At 35.6% G+C, this 17,050-nt stretch overlaps 1 protein-coding gene across 4 annotated transcripts in view; it reads left to right on the forward strand.

Moving 5' to 3' along the window:
• The window catches only part of LRBA (LPS responsive beige-like anchor protein), a 686,065-nt gene that overhangs the window by 652,308 nt on the left and 16,707 nt on the right, over positions 1-17,050 (forward strand). Inside the window, exon 53 of one of the 4 annotated variants that reach the window (XM_044680734.1) lies at positions 3,676-3,678. The exons of the other annotated variants lie outside the window; for them this stretch is intronic. Within the exon in view, the coding sequence (XP_044536669.1) occupies positions 3,676-3,678 (3 nt within the window). The remainder of the gene's footprint in view (positions 1-3,675; positions 3,679-17,050) is intronic. 4 annotated transcript variants of the gene reach the window in all.

Below are 17,050 nucleotides of genomic sequence, written 5' to 3' on the forward strand. Positions count from 1 at the left end.
GAAAATAGCATTCCACCAGGAAAATATAAATGTGTCATCAATTGATAATTACCCAGAATCAAAAGAGATGCCACAAATTACTTTGTCTGCCAACTACTTATTTTTAAAGCACAAATAAAAATTGTAATTTTGGAGAAATAAGCCAGGTTTTTGCACAATCTGTGTAATAATGCACTTTCATTTATATATTAAAAAATAGAACTGGTTGTAAAAGGCCAATCTGGAGTATTTCTCACTGACTTTTAGTTTTACAGATGGGAAATGAAAATGTTTAGCAACAGCCTTAAAATTCTTTATGAAACTACACTGAAGCAGTAAAACACAAAACGTGCAACCGTTTAAAAGTGTAATTCACAGAAGGCAAAAAAGGAAGTAGCTACCATTAAAACCAATCGCACACAGCTGGGGAAAAGAAATGGCTTTTAAAAAAACACATTAAGTAGTAGGAAAAAACAATTAAAGGGACCACCTGAAAAATGAGAATTTAATTAAAATGATTATGACAACATTGAAGAGTTACTGCAGGAATAGCATTAGATTTTTATTTCACAAGGTAGAGCATTTTAACTGCTCTTAAATATTTACAGTTTCCTAATTTAAAGCAAGTTGCAATTTATTTTGTTAGGGTAAGCACGTGTTTCCAGGTTATTTTTACCCAAGTAGTTCAGTAGTACCTATGTCACTTTTGTCTCAATTAGAAAATAAGCCACAACTTTAAAATCCATCTTATATCTCATTGACTGTAATAGATCATGCTTAAATCTCTCTATATACTTATATGGAGATTAGATGTTTTGTAGGTGAGCAAATTCTAGCCATAGTTTAAGAGATTTTGTGGTATAGATTTTTCAGAACCAGTTGGAAGTTAACCAATTGAATCTGTATGTAGTGCTTAAGCAAAATGTTTTCCATGATGAATTGCAAATGTCTGTATTTGAGACCAAATTAGGAGCATTCCCTCCAAGACTCAAGAAGTTTAAAGTATGTCAGCTGATGTGCAGTGCTGCACTGTGCTGCAAGACCATGTCTGAGAATTCTATCGTGTTTCCATTTTACATTCAGTTGAAACACATTAACCCTATATCAATGGATTTTTCCCCCTATGTGTTATTTTGAAGAAAAGTATGTTGTACTTTTTTTTCATTAATTAACCTTCCCCAAATGGCTGCTTTTGATTGCCATAATTGCTAAATCTGTCACTTTGTTATTTCTATCCAGATATTTTGAAAAACGGTTAAGTCTCTCCAGTCTTACCTTTCTTAAACCTATTTCATTGTCATCTTTGTATTAAACAAGTGGGGTGATGGAAATTGTTGATAGACGATGGTTTAGGATTTGGTGCCTTCACTTGCTTTAGCTCACTGTCTCATCCATGTGGGATTTGGGCATTCTACAGTGAAATCTGAGAAGTCCCTAATGACACATGAGTTACACGTTTGTCTAGGATTATTATGTTTCACATCAGCTAATTGTTCATGTCTTTTAGGAAGGTAAGTCCATAATAGTGAAATAAGAATCTCCAAATATTTTTGGAGGGAGGCTGCAATAAATCTTTAAGAGGGGGTAGGCTAGTGAAAAAACATCACTGGAGCATCAGGGCCTAAATTTGAAGTCAAACTTTGGTAAATAGTGTTGATGGATAAGGAAGGCCTGGGTTCCAGTCCTACTTCAGACATTTACCAGCCTCAATTTCTTCATCTCTAAAATGGGGACAATAGTCTGTTGTACCTACCGTGCAAGGATGTTATGAATATCAAATGAGATCATGTATGTATGTTATAAACTTTAAAGTACTTATATAAATGTTAAAAAACAACAACGATAACACCACACTTCTGTTTTCACACTGAGAGCTACATTTACCTAATCTGTAAACTAGGAAGAACAATGATAATAGCAGTGCCCTAATCTGATAGTTTGAGAATCAAGTCCTTTAAACAAATTGACCACCAGACCAACACCAGCTTTCTGGACAACCAAACAACTGTTATTTATGAAAGCACTTTGGTTGAAAGCTCATTTCCTGTAGTCTTCTCCTAGTGCTTACGTGGAAAAAGACTGCAGTAGACCAAGGAGTCTGTGTTCAATGCCGGTAGACAGCAGTATATATTTGTTAAATTAATTTCATCCAAGTAAATTATATCTCTTTCATAGGATTGTAGATTTGACCTTGAAGGGAGCCTAGAGGCCCATTGGGGCCAGCCTCCTCATTTTACAGACAAGGAACAAAGATCCAGCAAATTTCAGAACTTTGTTCCAGTTTACAGAGGTGGCAGGGCTGGCGTTCAAACCCAAGTTCCTGACTCCTGCTCTGCCACTTTCTCCACAGCATTACACTTCCTTCCTGGCCCTTGAAAAATATATCAGATGCTTCAGTTTAATTTAGATACATCACTTGCTTTGAGAAATCAAGAGGAAAATGAAACTAGAACAAGTATTAGTTTATTTTTCCGTCACAATCTGTACTTCTCGAAAGAAAAAATAAGCCATTTTTGCACCACGAAAGTGAATAGCAATTAGTTCTAGATGGCAACACAGACAACATCTGAAGTCAGATGAATTTTCAGATGGGTATTTTTATGAGATAAATATTTTTAAACTTTTGCATACTCAGTCTGTGCTTCTTCCTGTTATCTAGTGTGTGATCTAGACAAAGCATGTGTGTTTTTACTACACATGTAATAAATACATGGCCTAGAAATGCATATAATAACTTGTTTTACTTAAGACTGTTGAGTTAAAAGTTTCCTCCCTTCTTCCATGGTAAAAAAGCACATGAAAGAAATCTCTAGGCCTGTTGTTTTTCAGTTTTTTATAGGTCTCCTTCACTTATGGAGTAGTTTTTCCAATTTGAAAGTCAAGAGAATAAGCCTGCTTTGGAAATTTAATTTCACTTGCTCAGACCATGCTCCACTTTTTTTCCTTTCTTACCACTTCCCTGTCTCTAGATCTAATACTAATGCTGTTTGTAAAGTCGATAGCTTTATTACTCTTTAAACAAAAAGAAACAGAGAGAGAATGAAAAATAACATGCTACCCAATTGTAATATGTAGATCATCTGGGCAAAGTCAGACTAATTCATATTGGATAAGTTTTATATATAACAACCTTAGGCTCTTAAAAAAAAAAATACAGGCTCTCGTGGTTAATGAAATTGGTCTGTTATATTACAAATACCATGTTTTCACGTCTACCAGGTTGTTTTTTTTTTTTTGTCTTTGAGTGATAATCATTCATTATTACCTTTTGTGAAAAATACTTTCCTAAATACAGATAAGAATAAGCTATGAATTTAATTTATAATGTATACTTGGTACAAATTATTGAGAAATAGCTTTGAGATATAAATGGAGTATCTCACATTGGTTCTTAGTTATTATTTATTTTTTTCATGAGGAAAGAGCCCTGCCAGAGAGAGCCTTGCTCATCTTCAGTGACTCCTTTACCCCATGTTGCTGAGGTCGAGGCTCTATATCTCTTGTTACTGTTAAAATAAATGATCATCAAAGCTTTCATATTGCAATTTGCAATATTTTAAACATTGAAATTTCATTATTTACCTTATATGCAGAAAAGTATAAAGTAATCACTATTATTTACAGCTATTTTGTGTATAAAACACAAAACAACATAAACTTTAGTTTAAAGAATTAAAGCCCATTAATTACTTTTAGGCAGTGAACGGGTGTGTATGTGTGTGCATTTTAATCCCCAGGTGATTAGCCTTAGACACAAATGTCCATAGACTCTTAAGTTGTGACTTAGATTTGTGTGCACAGTGTTTTTAGTGAAGTAGTTTTCCATTTGCACATTCTGGTTTTGATTTGATTGAAAGGTGGCATTTTATTTTTTTTCCTTTGCAATCAGACATGCTAATCTATGTCAGCTTTCTGTTTTATGAGAATGGCGTCTGCTTGGAAGAAAAAAGAACAACTATTTGAGTTGTTGTTTTTTTTTTCATCACAACATGATCCTGTTCTTTAAAAAATATTTCAGCACCATTAATTAGAAAGAAGGTTTTATTAACCATAAGGCTAGAAAGAACAGACCACAGAGCTGTTTTTTAAAGTACTGTATGATATAGCTGCCCTGTTTTTTCTCTGTCTAAAACTTCATTTTGTTGTACTCTCATCAATCACTTAAGTCATTACCGTAAATCCTACTGTTATTAATTTTACTAGTATCCCCCTAATGAGACATTCCTCCTATAATTAAAAATGAATTCTAACTTTCAGGCATTCTAAATTTTTTTTTAATGAATTTAGAATGATCTTACCATATGAACATAAATACTGCCGATATACACATGTACTGCACATCAGCTCTGTGAGAAAAGTGGTGGTATAATATGTCCAGGTGTGAATTATTTACTAGGTGCTTCCGTGTCTGTCCTTATGCATATGTATATTTCTGTGCACATATACAGGAATTATGTCCTTTTTATGGTAAAGCATAATATCTTTCACTGAAGCTACTGATAAATCCTTATTCTTTGTCTTGCCAAAAAATGGCTGGATAGAAACTAACAATTATTACTGGATAGAAGTAGATGTCCTAGAGCACCATCTGCTGGCCATCACTAGGAAATTAGTGCTGCGCATACCTGGGAAATCAGCTCAGTAATTCAGGTGAGCTTTAACAAAAAACTAAAAGTTGGCAAACAAAGTGTTTTCTGTGTGGACTAGGATCTAAATGGCACTTCCTTCTTTGTGTTAAACTTAGCCCTCTAAAAACAAAGATTAGTTTTCTGCTTTGCAGAATTGTAACCAGCCAGGGGTTTATTTTACTTATAAATTTGGAGAATAGAGGGAAAGCAAGTACTACATCTGCCTGTTTTGTTTTGTTTTTCCAAAAAGGTTCTAAAAAGAAACAGTTTTGAGACCATCACCTGGTTGGACTTCACTTTAGGAAAGGATTGAGAGATGACAGCCTTGTCCAAGAGACTTTATTCCAGTGTGCACTAATTGTGTTAGATGTTTTGTGATTTTAACAAAAGGATATGAAGCTCGTAGCAGGTTTTGGGGCCAGAGAATATCCCAGACACCCTCATCCACAGTGAGGTCTTGACCTATCTCTTTAAGGAGCCAAGTGTGTATCACAGCTATAGCTACAGTTTTCCTTGTAGCATTAGTATGTCTGTCTTGTGACTGAAATCAGGCCAGATAGGTTGCTTTCTTCCCTTGAAGAATTCCACAAGTTGGTGTGTTGGCAATATTCAAGTTCAGGTGTCACAAAAACTGTATGCATGAAATTCTCCAGAAGGATGTTTAGTGCTCAATGATGTAATGCAGGCCTTCAAGTTCCAGGCAAAACAACTCTATATTTACTGCTTGGAACTAAGAGTAGATGTGGTAAAAGGAATTATATTCATCTGGTAAATGAATACAACCTTAATGTGCACCATATGCAGAATGGTGGGATGATATACCAATATATCATATTTATTTACCTTGTGTAGTTGCAGGGAAAAAAAATGACTATACCATTCAGCCCTTACGTTGTAGCTATATAACTACAAGAACAGAGAAACTTATGATTTATGTCCTAAATTTGACACTTTGACTATCTTCATATGCAAACATTAGTACCACAGAAAAAGCTGTATGGGGGATTTTTTATACCCAAATTAGAAATTTAATTATAAAATATTTCTGGATTTAATAAAAAAATTAAATAACAAGATATAAATTCATTGAACAGTGTTTTTAGACTTTTATGTACAACTGTGTACTGACTACTCAACTGAGACTGCCCTTATCCCCAAATTCAAAATGATACTCTTCCCCCCCGCCGTGGAGATAAAGAAATGAGAAGAAGGGAACGTATATACTATAAAGTCTAGATAAATTTGAATGTGGCAATGTTTCCAAGGAAAAATTTCAAATACATTTATAAGTTAATTTCTTCAGTTTTCAAACTATTACCAATAGAATATTCAAGCTGGTTTTTTGTTGTGCTTTTTTTTTTTTATCAAGAGTTTCCTGTAAAGTTGTTAATACAAAGGTCACATGTTAAGTTGTTTTGATTTTATAATGCATACCTATAAATATTTTTCTCTGGGACCTTCACAGTTATCTTGAGTTGTAACAACTTTTCCCTACTGTTGCTACTGCCATTACTACTGCCACCACCACAGCCCATATCTCCTTGCTGCTATTCTGTAATTGTAAGTTATCCTGCATCCTCCTAGGTCCTAATGGTTTCAACCCCATCTAAAAAAATTAGTTCCAAGTGTAAAAGAAACAGTGTGCCAGTTGGTCATAAGCCAAGAGAATAATTGTTAAATCCTACAGAGAAATTCAATGTTTTAAAGGACTTCAGTGATAAGAACTTTTTTTGAAAGGGAAGGGGGAGGGGTCCAGATTTGGAAAACTGCCTCCGTCCAAAAGCAGATCAATAATTATCTAAGATTTTTAAGTCACAAATATTTGCCTGGAATCCTAAGGATTTGTGTGACTTGTCCTCAGTTCTGTTAACAAGAGGTGAGATTTGAACTCATCTCTTCCTTATAGTAAGAACTGACTCTATTCATAAATTGCCCTCAATTTTGTCCCTTTAATATGCCAGATTTTATTATGAAGGCTTAAGAAGCAGCAAAGAGAGCACTATATTATACTTAAGTAATGTTCTCAGCTTTACTAGTTATATTGGTAAGTGTATTTAAGTCCTTGCTTTCATTTGTTCATAATTCTAAAAATGTATTTCCCTTGCAATAGGCTTCTTCAGAATCTGAGTAGTTTGAGTTGAGTGGATATGCTGGAGCCAATGCCTGGGGGCTCATAAGAGCCAATGGTTAAAATTTTAGGATAAGCATTTCTACCTTGGTAATCAGCAAATGCTACAAATCAGTCAGAGATTGACTTATTGCTTTGTCGATTGTCTAGATTTAAGGAAGTGGTGGAGAAATTGTTAATAATGCAGATTAAACTTAAAAGTGGATCATGCCTTTATTTTTCTTCAGAGAGCCTATTACTAAACATTGACCCAGTATTTACCAGTCCCTGAGTTAGGGGTGTTTTAGATCATGGGATAAGTAAGTGCAACCATTAAACTTAAACAGCAGAAAACACAGAGGATGTTGGAAGAAAACGAAGTGCGAGTCAATGTAGGCTCTAGTGTGAGTTCCAGTCTTGTGCTTATTAGCTGGGTGACACTGGGCAAGTCACTCCCCTTATGAACTTCTGATTCCTCCACTATAAATTGATGAGTTAGATTAGATTACTAAGGGCTCTTTCTAGCACTAATAATAATAGTAATAGTAATAATAGTAATAATAATAAAAATACTCTAACCCTATTGCTATGAACTTTCAAACATGCAACATTATGATCTTTACTTTGTGACCTTTCTTTCTTCAGAGCTTTGTTGAAAATATATAGGATGCCTAGCTGGGTGACCCAGAGCAAGTCACTTCCATTGCCTAGCCTTTTATTGCTCTTCTGCCTTGGAACTGATACTTCCATTTCTAAAACAGAAAGGAAGAGTTTTTTTTTTTTCAAAAAAAAACAAAAACAAAATGCATAGAATGTTTTGTTTTGTTTTTTTAAATCAATTAGATGCATAGTGCGATAGAGTGATGAATCAGGAAGACCTGAGGTAAAAATTGGCCTCAAACACTTCCTGGCTGTGTGACCCTGTTTACCTGAGTCTCCCTCACTGTAAAGTGAGGATAATAATAGCATCTCTCTCTCATGATTGTTGCAAGGCTCAATTATGATAATAATTTGGGGGAAAGAAAGTGTGTAGTACAGTGGTAGGCATGTAGTGGGCACAATACAAATGCTTATTCTCCTCTCTTCCCCTTCAGTTTTCAGACTTTTAAAATTTGTCAAAAGTCTTCATATTCTGCTTAAACAGATCAGATCCCTTCTGTTGTGACTGTTTCTTCATCTTTAAAATGAAATTGAATATTGTCTAAATATGTTTTCAGCTCCAAAATTCTGTGATTTATATGTATAGTTGTGGATTCCAACTGCTCCCATGGAAGAAACCTTCAGAAGATGCCCAAAAGAAGGTATTTCAAAGAACCATGTGAGATTTGGTAAATGAGTTGGTAGAAAGGCATTTTGAATAGTTAAAATAAGGAATTTCCTTCTTTAAGGATAAAATCTTATTTATATAATAATGTTACATGGTCATAATTCCATTATGATAAAATTCCACTGGATTCCCAAATTCTTCTGTAGTAGGATTTTGCATTCCTAGAAATACTTTGTATTTTATACCTGGAGAAATGAGGTAGATGAAATTAACAGCTAAAGGCAAGCAACTATAGTAGTGAATTAATAAGGAAAAAAGTATTTTGAAGGCAATAGGAGAAAGAAGAGAATAGCTTACACTTAATAGAACAGTTATTCCTCTCTTTGTCTAAGTACCTGGATCTCTTTATTGGTGGTATAAGAGATTTCTTTGAGCTTCTGACTTCAGTAATTAAGGAGTTTTGTCTGGCACCACCACTGACCCAGTCTACCATTTTCAAAACTTTGTAATTTTCTTTAATTGTCCCTCCACTCCTTTATGTCACCAAATTTATAGGCACTTAACAAATATTGGTGATTTTGTGTCTGCATCTCTCAATCTGTTCCTCTTTTTAAAGAGAAATACAGATTTTTTTATATCTTTTGATAAATCATCCATACTTCAATTTCCCATCAATTAAAAAAATTAAATTTCATTTTTTCAATTAACTAGCATTTGTTTTTCTCCCTCTTACTTCCCTCATTCTAAAAAGAAAAAAGAAAAAAATTCTGTAACAAATATTCATATCAACTGAAACAAATGCTGGCCCTGAGGCATGTTCCAAAATAAGTATCTCCTTCTGCACATCAAGCCATCACATCACCTCTCTTTAGGAAATGACTCTGCCATTAAACATTTATTAAGCACCTACTATGTGCCAAACTCTGGGGATACAAAAAAGATAAAGACAGTCCATGCTCTTAGGAAGCTTCCAGTCAACTGTATTGAGGGTTAATTGGTAAAATCAATGGAGGGGAAGCAAAAGCCATTAAAGAGAATTAGGAAAGACTAATTTTAGAAAGTGAGATTTTTAACTGGAAGCTGGAGAAGCTAGGAGGCAGAGATGAGAAGAGAGAGGATCTCATACAGGAGAAATAGCCAGAGAAGCAGCCTAGAGTTAGGAGTTTGAGTGCCTTGCTCAAGAAATAGCAAGGAGGTCCCTGTCACTGGGCTACAATGTTTGTGGGGAAGAGTAATAGTTAAGAATCCTGGAAATTAGGGAGGAGTAAGCTTATCAAAGGCTTTAAAAGCCAAATTAGATTTTCTGTTTGATCCTGGAGATGATAGGGAGTCACTAGAGTTTACTGAGTGAGGGAGGAGGATAACATTGTCAGAACCTTGCTTTAGGAAGATCACTTTGACAAGATCACAGAAGGGGAGAATGGATTGGAGTGAGGGAGGAGGCTTGTAGCATTGGGACTAACCAGGAATTTATTGTGGTAGTCCAAGCATGAGGTGATGAAGGCCTAAACCAGTTTGGTTGCAATGTCAGAGGAATGTAGGGGGCATATTCAAGACATATTACATAGGTAACATTAGCAATATTTGGCCACAAATTGAATATGGTAGAAAAAGAGGGAAGATTTTAGGCTAGCATGTAGGTTGGGAACAGGTTACTAGGAGGACGATGGTGCCCTGGAGAACAATAGAGAAAGTAGGAATCAAAAAGAGTTTAGAGCATTCTTCATTTTCTATCATTTTGTTTAATCATTTCAATTGTGTCTAACTCCTCATGACCCTATTTGAGATTTTCTTGGCAAAGATAATGGAGTAGTTTGCCATTTCCTTCATCAGATCATTTTACAGATGAGGAAACTGAGGCAGACAGGATTAAATGATTTATTCAGGATCACACAGCTAAGAAGTGTAAGATTTTAATTTGGTTCTTCCTAACTGAAAGCCAAAGCACTCCACTGTACCACTTAGCTGCCCTAATCATTATTTCCAAATATCTTTCTCCTCCCTCCCCTGTCCTTGGGATAATGATTTTTTTAAATATGGAAAAGAAATATTCAGCAAAGCTAATCAACACATCAACCAAAGTATATACAGTGTTTCATATCTATAGTCACTCACTTCTGCAAAGAAAGAAAAGAAATGCATTTTTACAATTTCTCATGCCCTCTTTTCTATTTTCACTGGGACTATATAGTACAAGAAACTGCAAGTACAATCATCTCATTATCAGTTACCTGTGCTGCTAAAATAGTTTCCTTATCCACCTTTCCCCCTCTACTTCAATCTCTCCATCATACCACTGGCTTCAGAATGGTAGTCCTTACCAAAAAATCTGATTATTTCACCTCAGCTCAAAAATCTTCAGTGGCTCTTTCCAGCTCAGATCCCCCTTGCCTGGTGTTCAAGCTTCCTGCCATCTGTTGCCATCCCATCTTTCTATACTTTATCCCTCACTACTACACAACAGACGAATTGGACTGTTATCTCTGGCTCAGCCCACGCCACCCCGCCAAGGAAAAGCAAGCAGACCCTACACCACACATACAAATGAGCGCTATGCCCAGGTTGCATTTGTGTCTTTGGTCACTGGGTTCCTGTGCCTCAAACATGCCGCCTCCTCTTTTTGTTCAAAATTCCTTTCCATCCATTGTTTAGAATTGGAATCATGTGTGACCTCCTCCATAAAACCTTGCCTAACTCACCCAGTTGTATAGACTGATTACAACCTCAGAATGATATTTTTATAAATAAAGGTAGTATTTGCCATATGGATGAATCAGGAAAGGATGGAGCTGAAGAGCAGGTGCTGTCCAATTATTCAACAAAGGACTAGACAATAACAGAGCATAACAGGGTCATAGATTTAGTGTTGCCCATTGTGTGTACTGGAGTGGGAATACAGTGTTTGAGTAATTCTGTTACTTAATGTTACCTGAGCTAAAAATGCCTTTAATAGTCAGAACCCTTTTGTGGGCTCTTTGCAATGAGATTTCCCCCATTCTTTGAATGTGCCACACTCCTAGGTGGGATCTTATTGGAGAAGTGCCTGCTTCCCCCAAGTGCAGATTTCCTTATTTAAAAAACTGGTCTGTCACATTTTCTTATGACCTCTTGGAGCCAGATCCCATTGCTACAAAATGGGGAAAAAAAGCAAGGCAGCGGCTAAAGAGGACTCTTTCAGAAGGTGAGACAGACAAATATTGTCTCTTCCCTGGCATTTGTAGTGCAATGTTGTTTTTGTTTATAATGAGAACTTGTCACAACTGCTTCTGAGAAGTTTGCCATCCCTAGATGAAGCAAAGACTCAAGCACTTTTAAACCTTGTGCATTCTGTCAACTTGGTAAAATGAGAGCAAATGTGATCTTGATGAGAAAAGGAGAAACCTTAGGCCCGAAAGGAGTAACTCCTAGAAAATTTTAAGAGCTTTTATTGTTGTTGTTGTTGTTGTTGTTGTTGTTGTTTTATAATTAAATTATAACCATCTAAATTCCCTTTCACATTTTGACAACTTTTGTGAAGGCAATGTGGAAGCTTTGAAAAATATTCCCCTACAAACTCCCCCCAGCCCTGACTATTGTGATGGAGCCAGTTCCCTCTTTGGTTTTGCTATGCTGGTTGGTATGCATTTTTTTTTAAGTCTCATGTTCATTGTTTTATGTAGTTTTGGGAAGTATGCAAAATGTTATCAGTATGAAAGACACCTTTTGATAGGCATATCAAAAGAATTGATTATCAGATAGCACTACAATATAGAATTCTTTTGGATCATTATTCATATGCCCCCAACAATTTCTTTAAATGACTGGGTTTAGTTAAGGGTTTGGGTTCTTTTTATTTGCAATTATATTGTAGTTTTAAGAGCTTTGAACAAATTGGATAATTTTTAATCTTTTAATTTATATTTATCTGTTTTTAATATTCTTTTCTTTTTACATTTTGAGTTTCAAATTCTTTTGTCTCCCTCCCACTCCCAACCACACTCACAGAGAAGGCAAGCAATATACCGATCAGATAGGTTTTTTTTAAAAAGAATTTGTTTACCTATTTTAAAATTCTAGGAATTAAATTATACTATTTTCAAATGCTAAAATTGTGGGTTTTTTTTGAAAATTCTTACCTTCCATCTTGGAGTCATTACTTTGTATTGGCTCCAAGGCAGAAGAGTGGTAAGGGTAGGCAATGGGGGTCAAGTGACTTGCCCAGGGTCACACTGCTGGGAAGTGTCTGAGGCTAGATTTGAACCTAGGACCTCCCGTCTCTAGGCCTGGCTTCTCAATCCACTGAGATACCCAGCTGCCCCCTATAATTATTCTTAAACATTCTTACCACAATACTTACATAATAACTTTTTAAGATAGTTAATTTGCAATCTGTCTGAAATTTATAATTGTAAAGTATAGCTTTGCATAAAGGTATATATATATATAATGTAGTTATTAAAGAAAGTATGATTTGAAAATTACTAATAGTCGGAATTTTTTAAAAATTCATCCTGATACCATATGAAATAAGGCTATCTCAAAAATAAAAAAAAAAAACTCAAAAATATAAAACTTCTTTTGAGAACAGTTGACCAAAGAGCAGGAAATCAATTCATTGCTAAGTTGTGAAACAAAATTTCCAGAGTAGGACTTAGAATATAGAAATAGGTGGGTGGACATTTTTGCTTTCAGAATGGGTTTCTCTTTGGGAAATCATGATTTTAACAATAAGGCTTTTGAGTTCATTTTTAAATAGTATTTATTATGGCTTCTGTTTCTCTTGACCAAAAAAGAAATGCCAACATGTGCTAAAAAGTGTTTTTCAACCCTTTGAAGAAGTAATGATCTTCTCTAAGAGTGTGTGTGCTACCCTGGTTCATGTTTATGAGTATGTATTTCTAACTGTAACTGACTAGCCATATGTATATACTTTCATCCAAGTAAGGAACAGTGCCCTGTGCTGCCTTAGGAAGTAGCAACCGTAAACACATTGATGTGGATGCCCTGGAGAGGTTGCCTATTTCTCTTTTGAGGGTTATGATTTTTAAGTGTCTTGGAGTCCCTCAAGAGAGAGTGGCACTATGCTTGAGGAGGATTTTAATGAGAAGATACAATTGCTCACCTCTTGTTGAAACTTTGGACTTAACATTTAGAAAAGCAGGGCTCTCATCAAAGCTTCCAAGGTGCTTTGCGGGTGGGGGGTGCTGTTGGCCAGGGCTGGAGGCTGTCTCTGAGGAGATGGATGTTGGCAGTAGGCAAGGCTGTGGCAGGCAGGCAGCTCCTGTGCTGAGAAAAGCACATCTGTACAACTCTTGTGTCCTGGTATTCAGGGCAGGATTTGAACTGTCTTTAATCTCATTTGACTTGATCATCTTCCTTTAAGGATCTCCATAAAGATGCACTGAGTATTCCTTTCAGCCTTTAGTTGGGATTTGCATCAGTAGTCGTAAACCTGCTCCAGGGACAAAGGCCTTCTCTCCTTTGAAGTCATTTCTCCAGCTTTTCAAAAGCGATCTAAAAGTCTGTCTCCCACCCTGGCTTTTTTTTTCCTATAAAAAGGGGGAGGGAGCTGAAGTGGTGTTCCCTTAAACTAGTTGCAAAATAAAATTTTCCCTTTGCTGTATGGAAAGCCAGGCTTTTTTTTTTTTTTTTGGGGAGGGCGGGGGAACAGCTGTATCACTTTAAAAGCTTTCTTAAGAAAGTTCTATTATGCTTTACAATCAGCTTTTAAGTAGACCATACTGTCTCAGAAAAGCAAAGGTAAAGATTTTTGTCCCATAAAACCGGAAAATCTTATCAACAGAATCAGTTGATGTTTTTCAGAAGATTTGTGCTACTCCCTCCCCTTTCTGTATTTATTTAGAAACTTCAGGGAGAGATCCTAAGAGTCTTCAGTTTTCTTTAAAGAGGGAAAACATGGCTGGTATCATCCTATTTCATCATTATTTTCCAAATGTCACTATGTCAGTGATCTATATAAATAGTGGACAGAAGCAGATTTAGAATGGTCACCGGTTCCTGCTATAATGTTACTAGGTCTTACTTTTGGAATTTTACAACACAATGTTATAATGTTACTAGACTTTCAAACTTTAACACAAACTCATGACTTGCCTTCTTTGCCTTTCTTGGGGTTATCACCTGGACTGTACTGAACTTCAGGGTCACACAACAATCTGGCTATTAGGTTGGGGGTGGGGATGAAATTTCTGGGAGCCACATGCACTGTCTGCTTTTTTAAAGCCTTGTGATTATCTCCTTTGCCCTTTCACGATTTCATTTCAGTTTCAATTTGACTCCAAAAGTGTCTGGTGAAGTTTCACAGTTTGAGTACCCTGAAGCGTACAAGTCCACTTAAGAAACCTGAATTTTTAATGCTGAAAACACATGGTATATCAGAACTAATGAGAGCTCTCCCAGAATTAATTTTTATCCTGGTGTTTGATGATCAGGAAACATGGGTAAAAACTGTTAGATTTCAAAGAAAAGACATACGAAATTCATTTTCTACCAAGCAAAGAGACTAAATCATTTCCCCTTAAAAACATTTCTTATGCCTGTCCACTAAAAGAGACAGTAAAGTTGAATTCTGAAGAAGCATCTCTCCTTTCACTCATACCACATATTTCCTGAATCTGTAGTTGTAATTTTCCAAAGGTGAATGGATTTAAACAAAATCATCTCATCGAAAACCCAAGAAGCATTTGTGTAATTAGTTGCCTAAGAAGAGCATATTGTTTACTTTTTCCTTCCTCAACTATTTGATGTTTCCTAGTTGGGGTGCATTTTTCTAAACTTTGAATCAGAAGCCATTCAATTATTATTTCAAAGGTTATTCTGTACGCACACATATATTTGAAGACATCCACAATTTTTTCTCATATATACACACTGAAAAGTTAAAATAAATGACCATATGCAAAGAAGTGGCACTTTTTTAACCACTTGGCATTTTTGTTAATGGTTTTTTTCATTTAAAAGTGTATTTTTGTTTCTGTATTTTATCATAACATTTGCTTTGCTAAAACAAAACTAGTTTTAGCATTCAAGCATATCTAGTGATGATTCGCATTCATCTCCCCCTCCTATATTTCCATGATGATAATCTTTCATCATGTAGTTGGTTCTGATTTGTAGAGGCCAACATGTTGACCATGCACCTATTCTAGTTTATATTCTATTCAGATACTAAAATCAAGAATCTAGAATGCTATAACAAATGTATTCTGGAGTATCAGTACTAATATTTGCCAAATAAGGTATTCTTGTCAGAGTCACACTAATGTTGGAAATACAGCCATGATTATGAGTAAAATAATTCTGGCATCCTAGGAATCCCATTAATCCATGAAGATTTCTTAAGTCTTGTTTTATTGTAAGAAACATTGTTACTTTAGAGTTTTCTTTTTCATGAAATTATACTTAATAAAAGTAATCTCTCTTCCTTTTAAACCTTTCTGTCTTAGTAACAATTCTAAGATGGAACAGCAAAGGCTAGGCAATCGGGACTAAATGATTTGCTTGGAGACACACAGCTAAGAAGTATCTGAGGCCAGATTTGAACCCAAGTCCTCTTGACCCCAGCCTGGCTTGCTATCCACTGTACTACCTAGCTGCTCCAAAAGTAATATTCAAAAAGAAAAAGGAAAATGAAAGCCAGTGAGACCAGTGAATAGAGAGATGGCCTCAGTGCTTTAATTTCCACCTCTGACAACCATTGGCTGTTTTCCCCTGGGCAAGTCACTTAACTTCTCAGTTCTCCAACTACCTCTGTCAGTTACAGAGGAGGTGATGGTCAGCACAGGTCGAGGAGGTTTGTTATTAGAAGCTCTCCATACCCATGAAATTATAATACAGGAGCTAAAAATAATGGCTTGGAGTTCTACTTCAAGAAGTACCATAGTAGAAAATTACAAATGTAACATTGAAATGGGTATTTTTAAATCATTCTTTTTATTTTATTCATCGACATATTTAAGTGAGATGATAAAGCCAAGCATTTCCTTTTGGTTCACTTCCATCTCTGTCCTTTATTGTTTTTAGCCCACAAATTAGAATGTTTATATTCATCATCAATTTTCTCTGCCTAAACTTTTGGCTTTGAGGAACCCTGGCACAAAATTCCCTTTCTATCCAACTAGCCCCATAAAATGATGATTTATGAAAACAAAAAGGGATCATCACATTAAATATATATTTCTTATGGCTTTATGATTTTTACTCTTGATCAAAGGCTACCAATTGATAAAAGCAGGTAGTAATTTCAAAAACCATATTGTTTTGCCATGGAATGGAAAAGCTCCTATAATAGGGACATAGGAGGAAACTCATAAGGCAAGGATTAAAATGTAAGGTAATTTTACCCCCCCCCCCAAATTTATATATATATATATAGTGTACACACACACACATATATTTCCTATCTATTTTATACTCATCTTTTTGGAAGGTGAGAAAAGTTGAGAGGTGAGAGAAGGCAGATGCCTAGTTTTGAATTCGCTATGTATAACTATACCTGGACCAACTTTTTTTTTTCAGTAGTTGCTTGTATTTTCTAGATTATGCCCATTTTTCTTGTTTTAGGAGAAAAGGAATTGTTTTGTGGTTTGAGAAGGCTCAAAAAACTTAATTAGGTGAGATTCAGCAAGCACCTTGCTCCACTTCTCCCTCTTTTCTCTTGGGATGTTATCTTGGCCTTCACTTTATTGCTAAATATCAGGAGATTAATAAAGTGGTTTGCAAAGCATTATTTGATGCAGAAAGCATTAAACTATAGCCATGTTATATAGAACATACAGCCTGTAGAGTATTGAACTTGGTATGGTGTGAGTTTGTCTTGGCTCTTACCCAAGGAGTTTGTCAGAAGTACCAAAAACATTCTATGATGCTCTCATGTATAATTCAGTTTTTTAGCTCATACCCACCTCTTCCACCCGAGTCCCCCAAATGCATTATAGTCAGACTCTAATGTATAGTGTGTAGTATGGTGGAGGCAATGCCATTCTGGATATTTATATAACTATAGACACAATTTGTAAATTAGCTATAGATGTACCCAAGCTCCCCACCTTTGGAATCAAGATCAGTGTT

This window comes from Gracilinanus agilis, chromosome 6 (genome assembly GCF_016433145.1).
Source record: "Gracilinanus agilis isolate LMUSP501 chromosome 6, AgileGrace, whole genome shotgun sequence".
NCBI lineage: Eukaryota > Metazoa > Chordata > Mammalia > Didelphimorphia > Didelphidae > Gracilinanus > Gracilinanus agilis.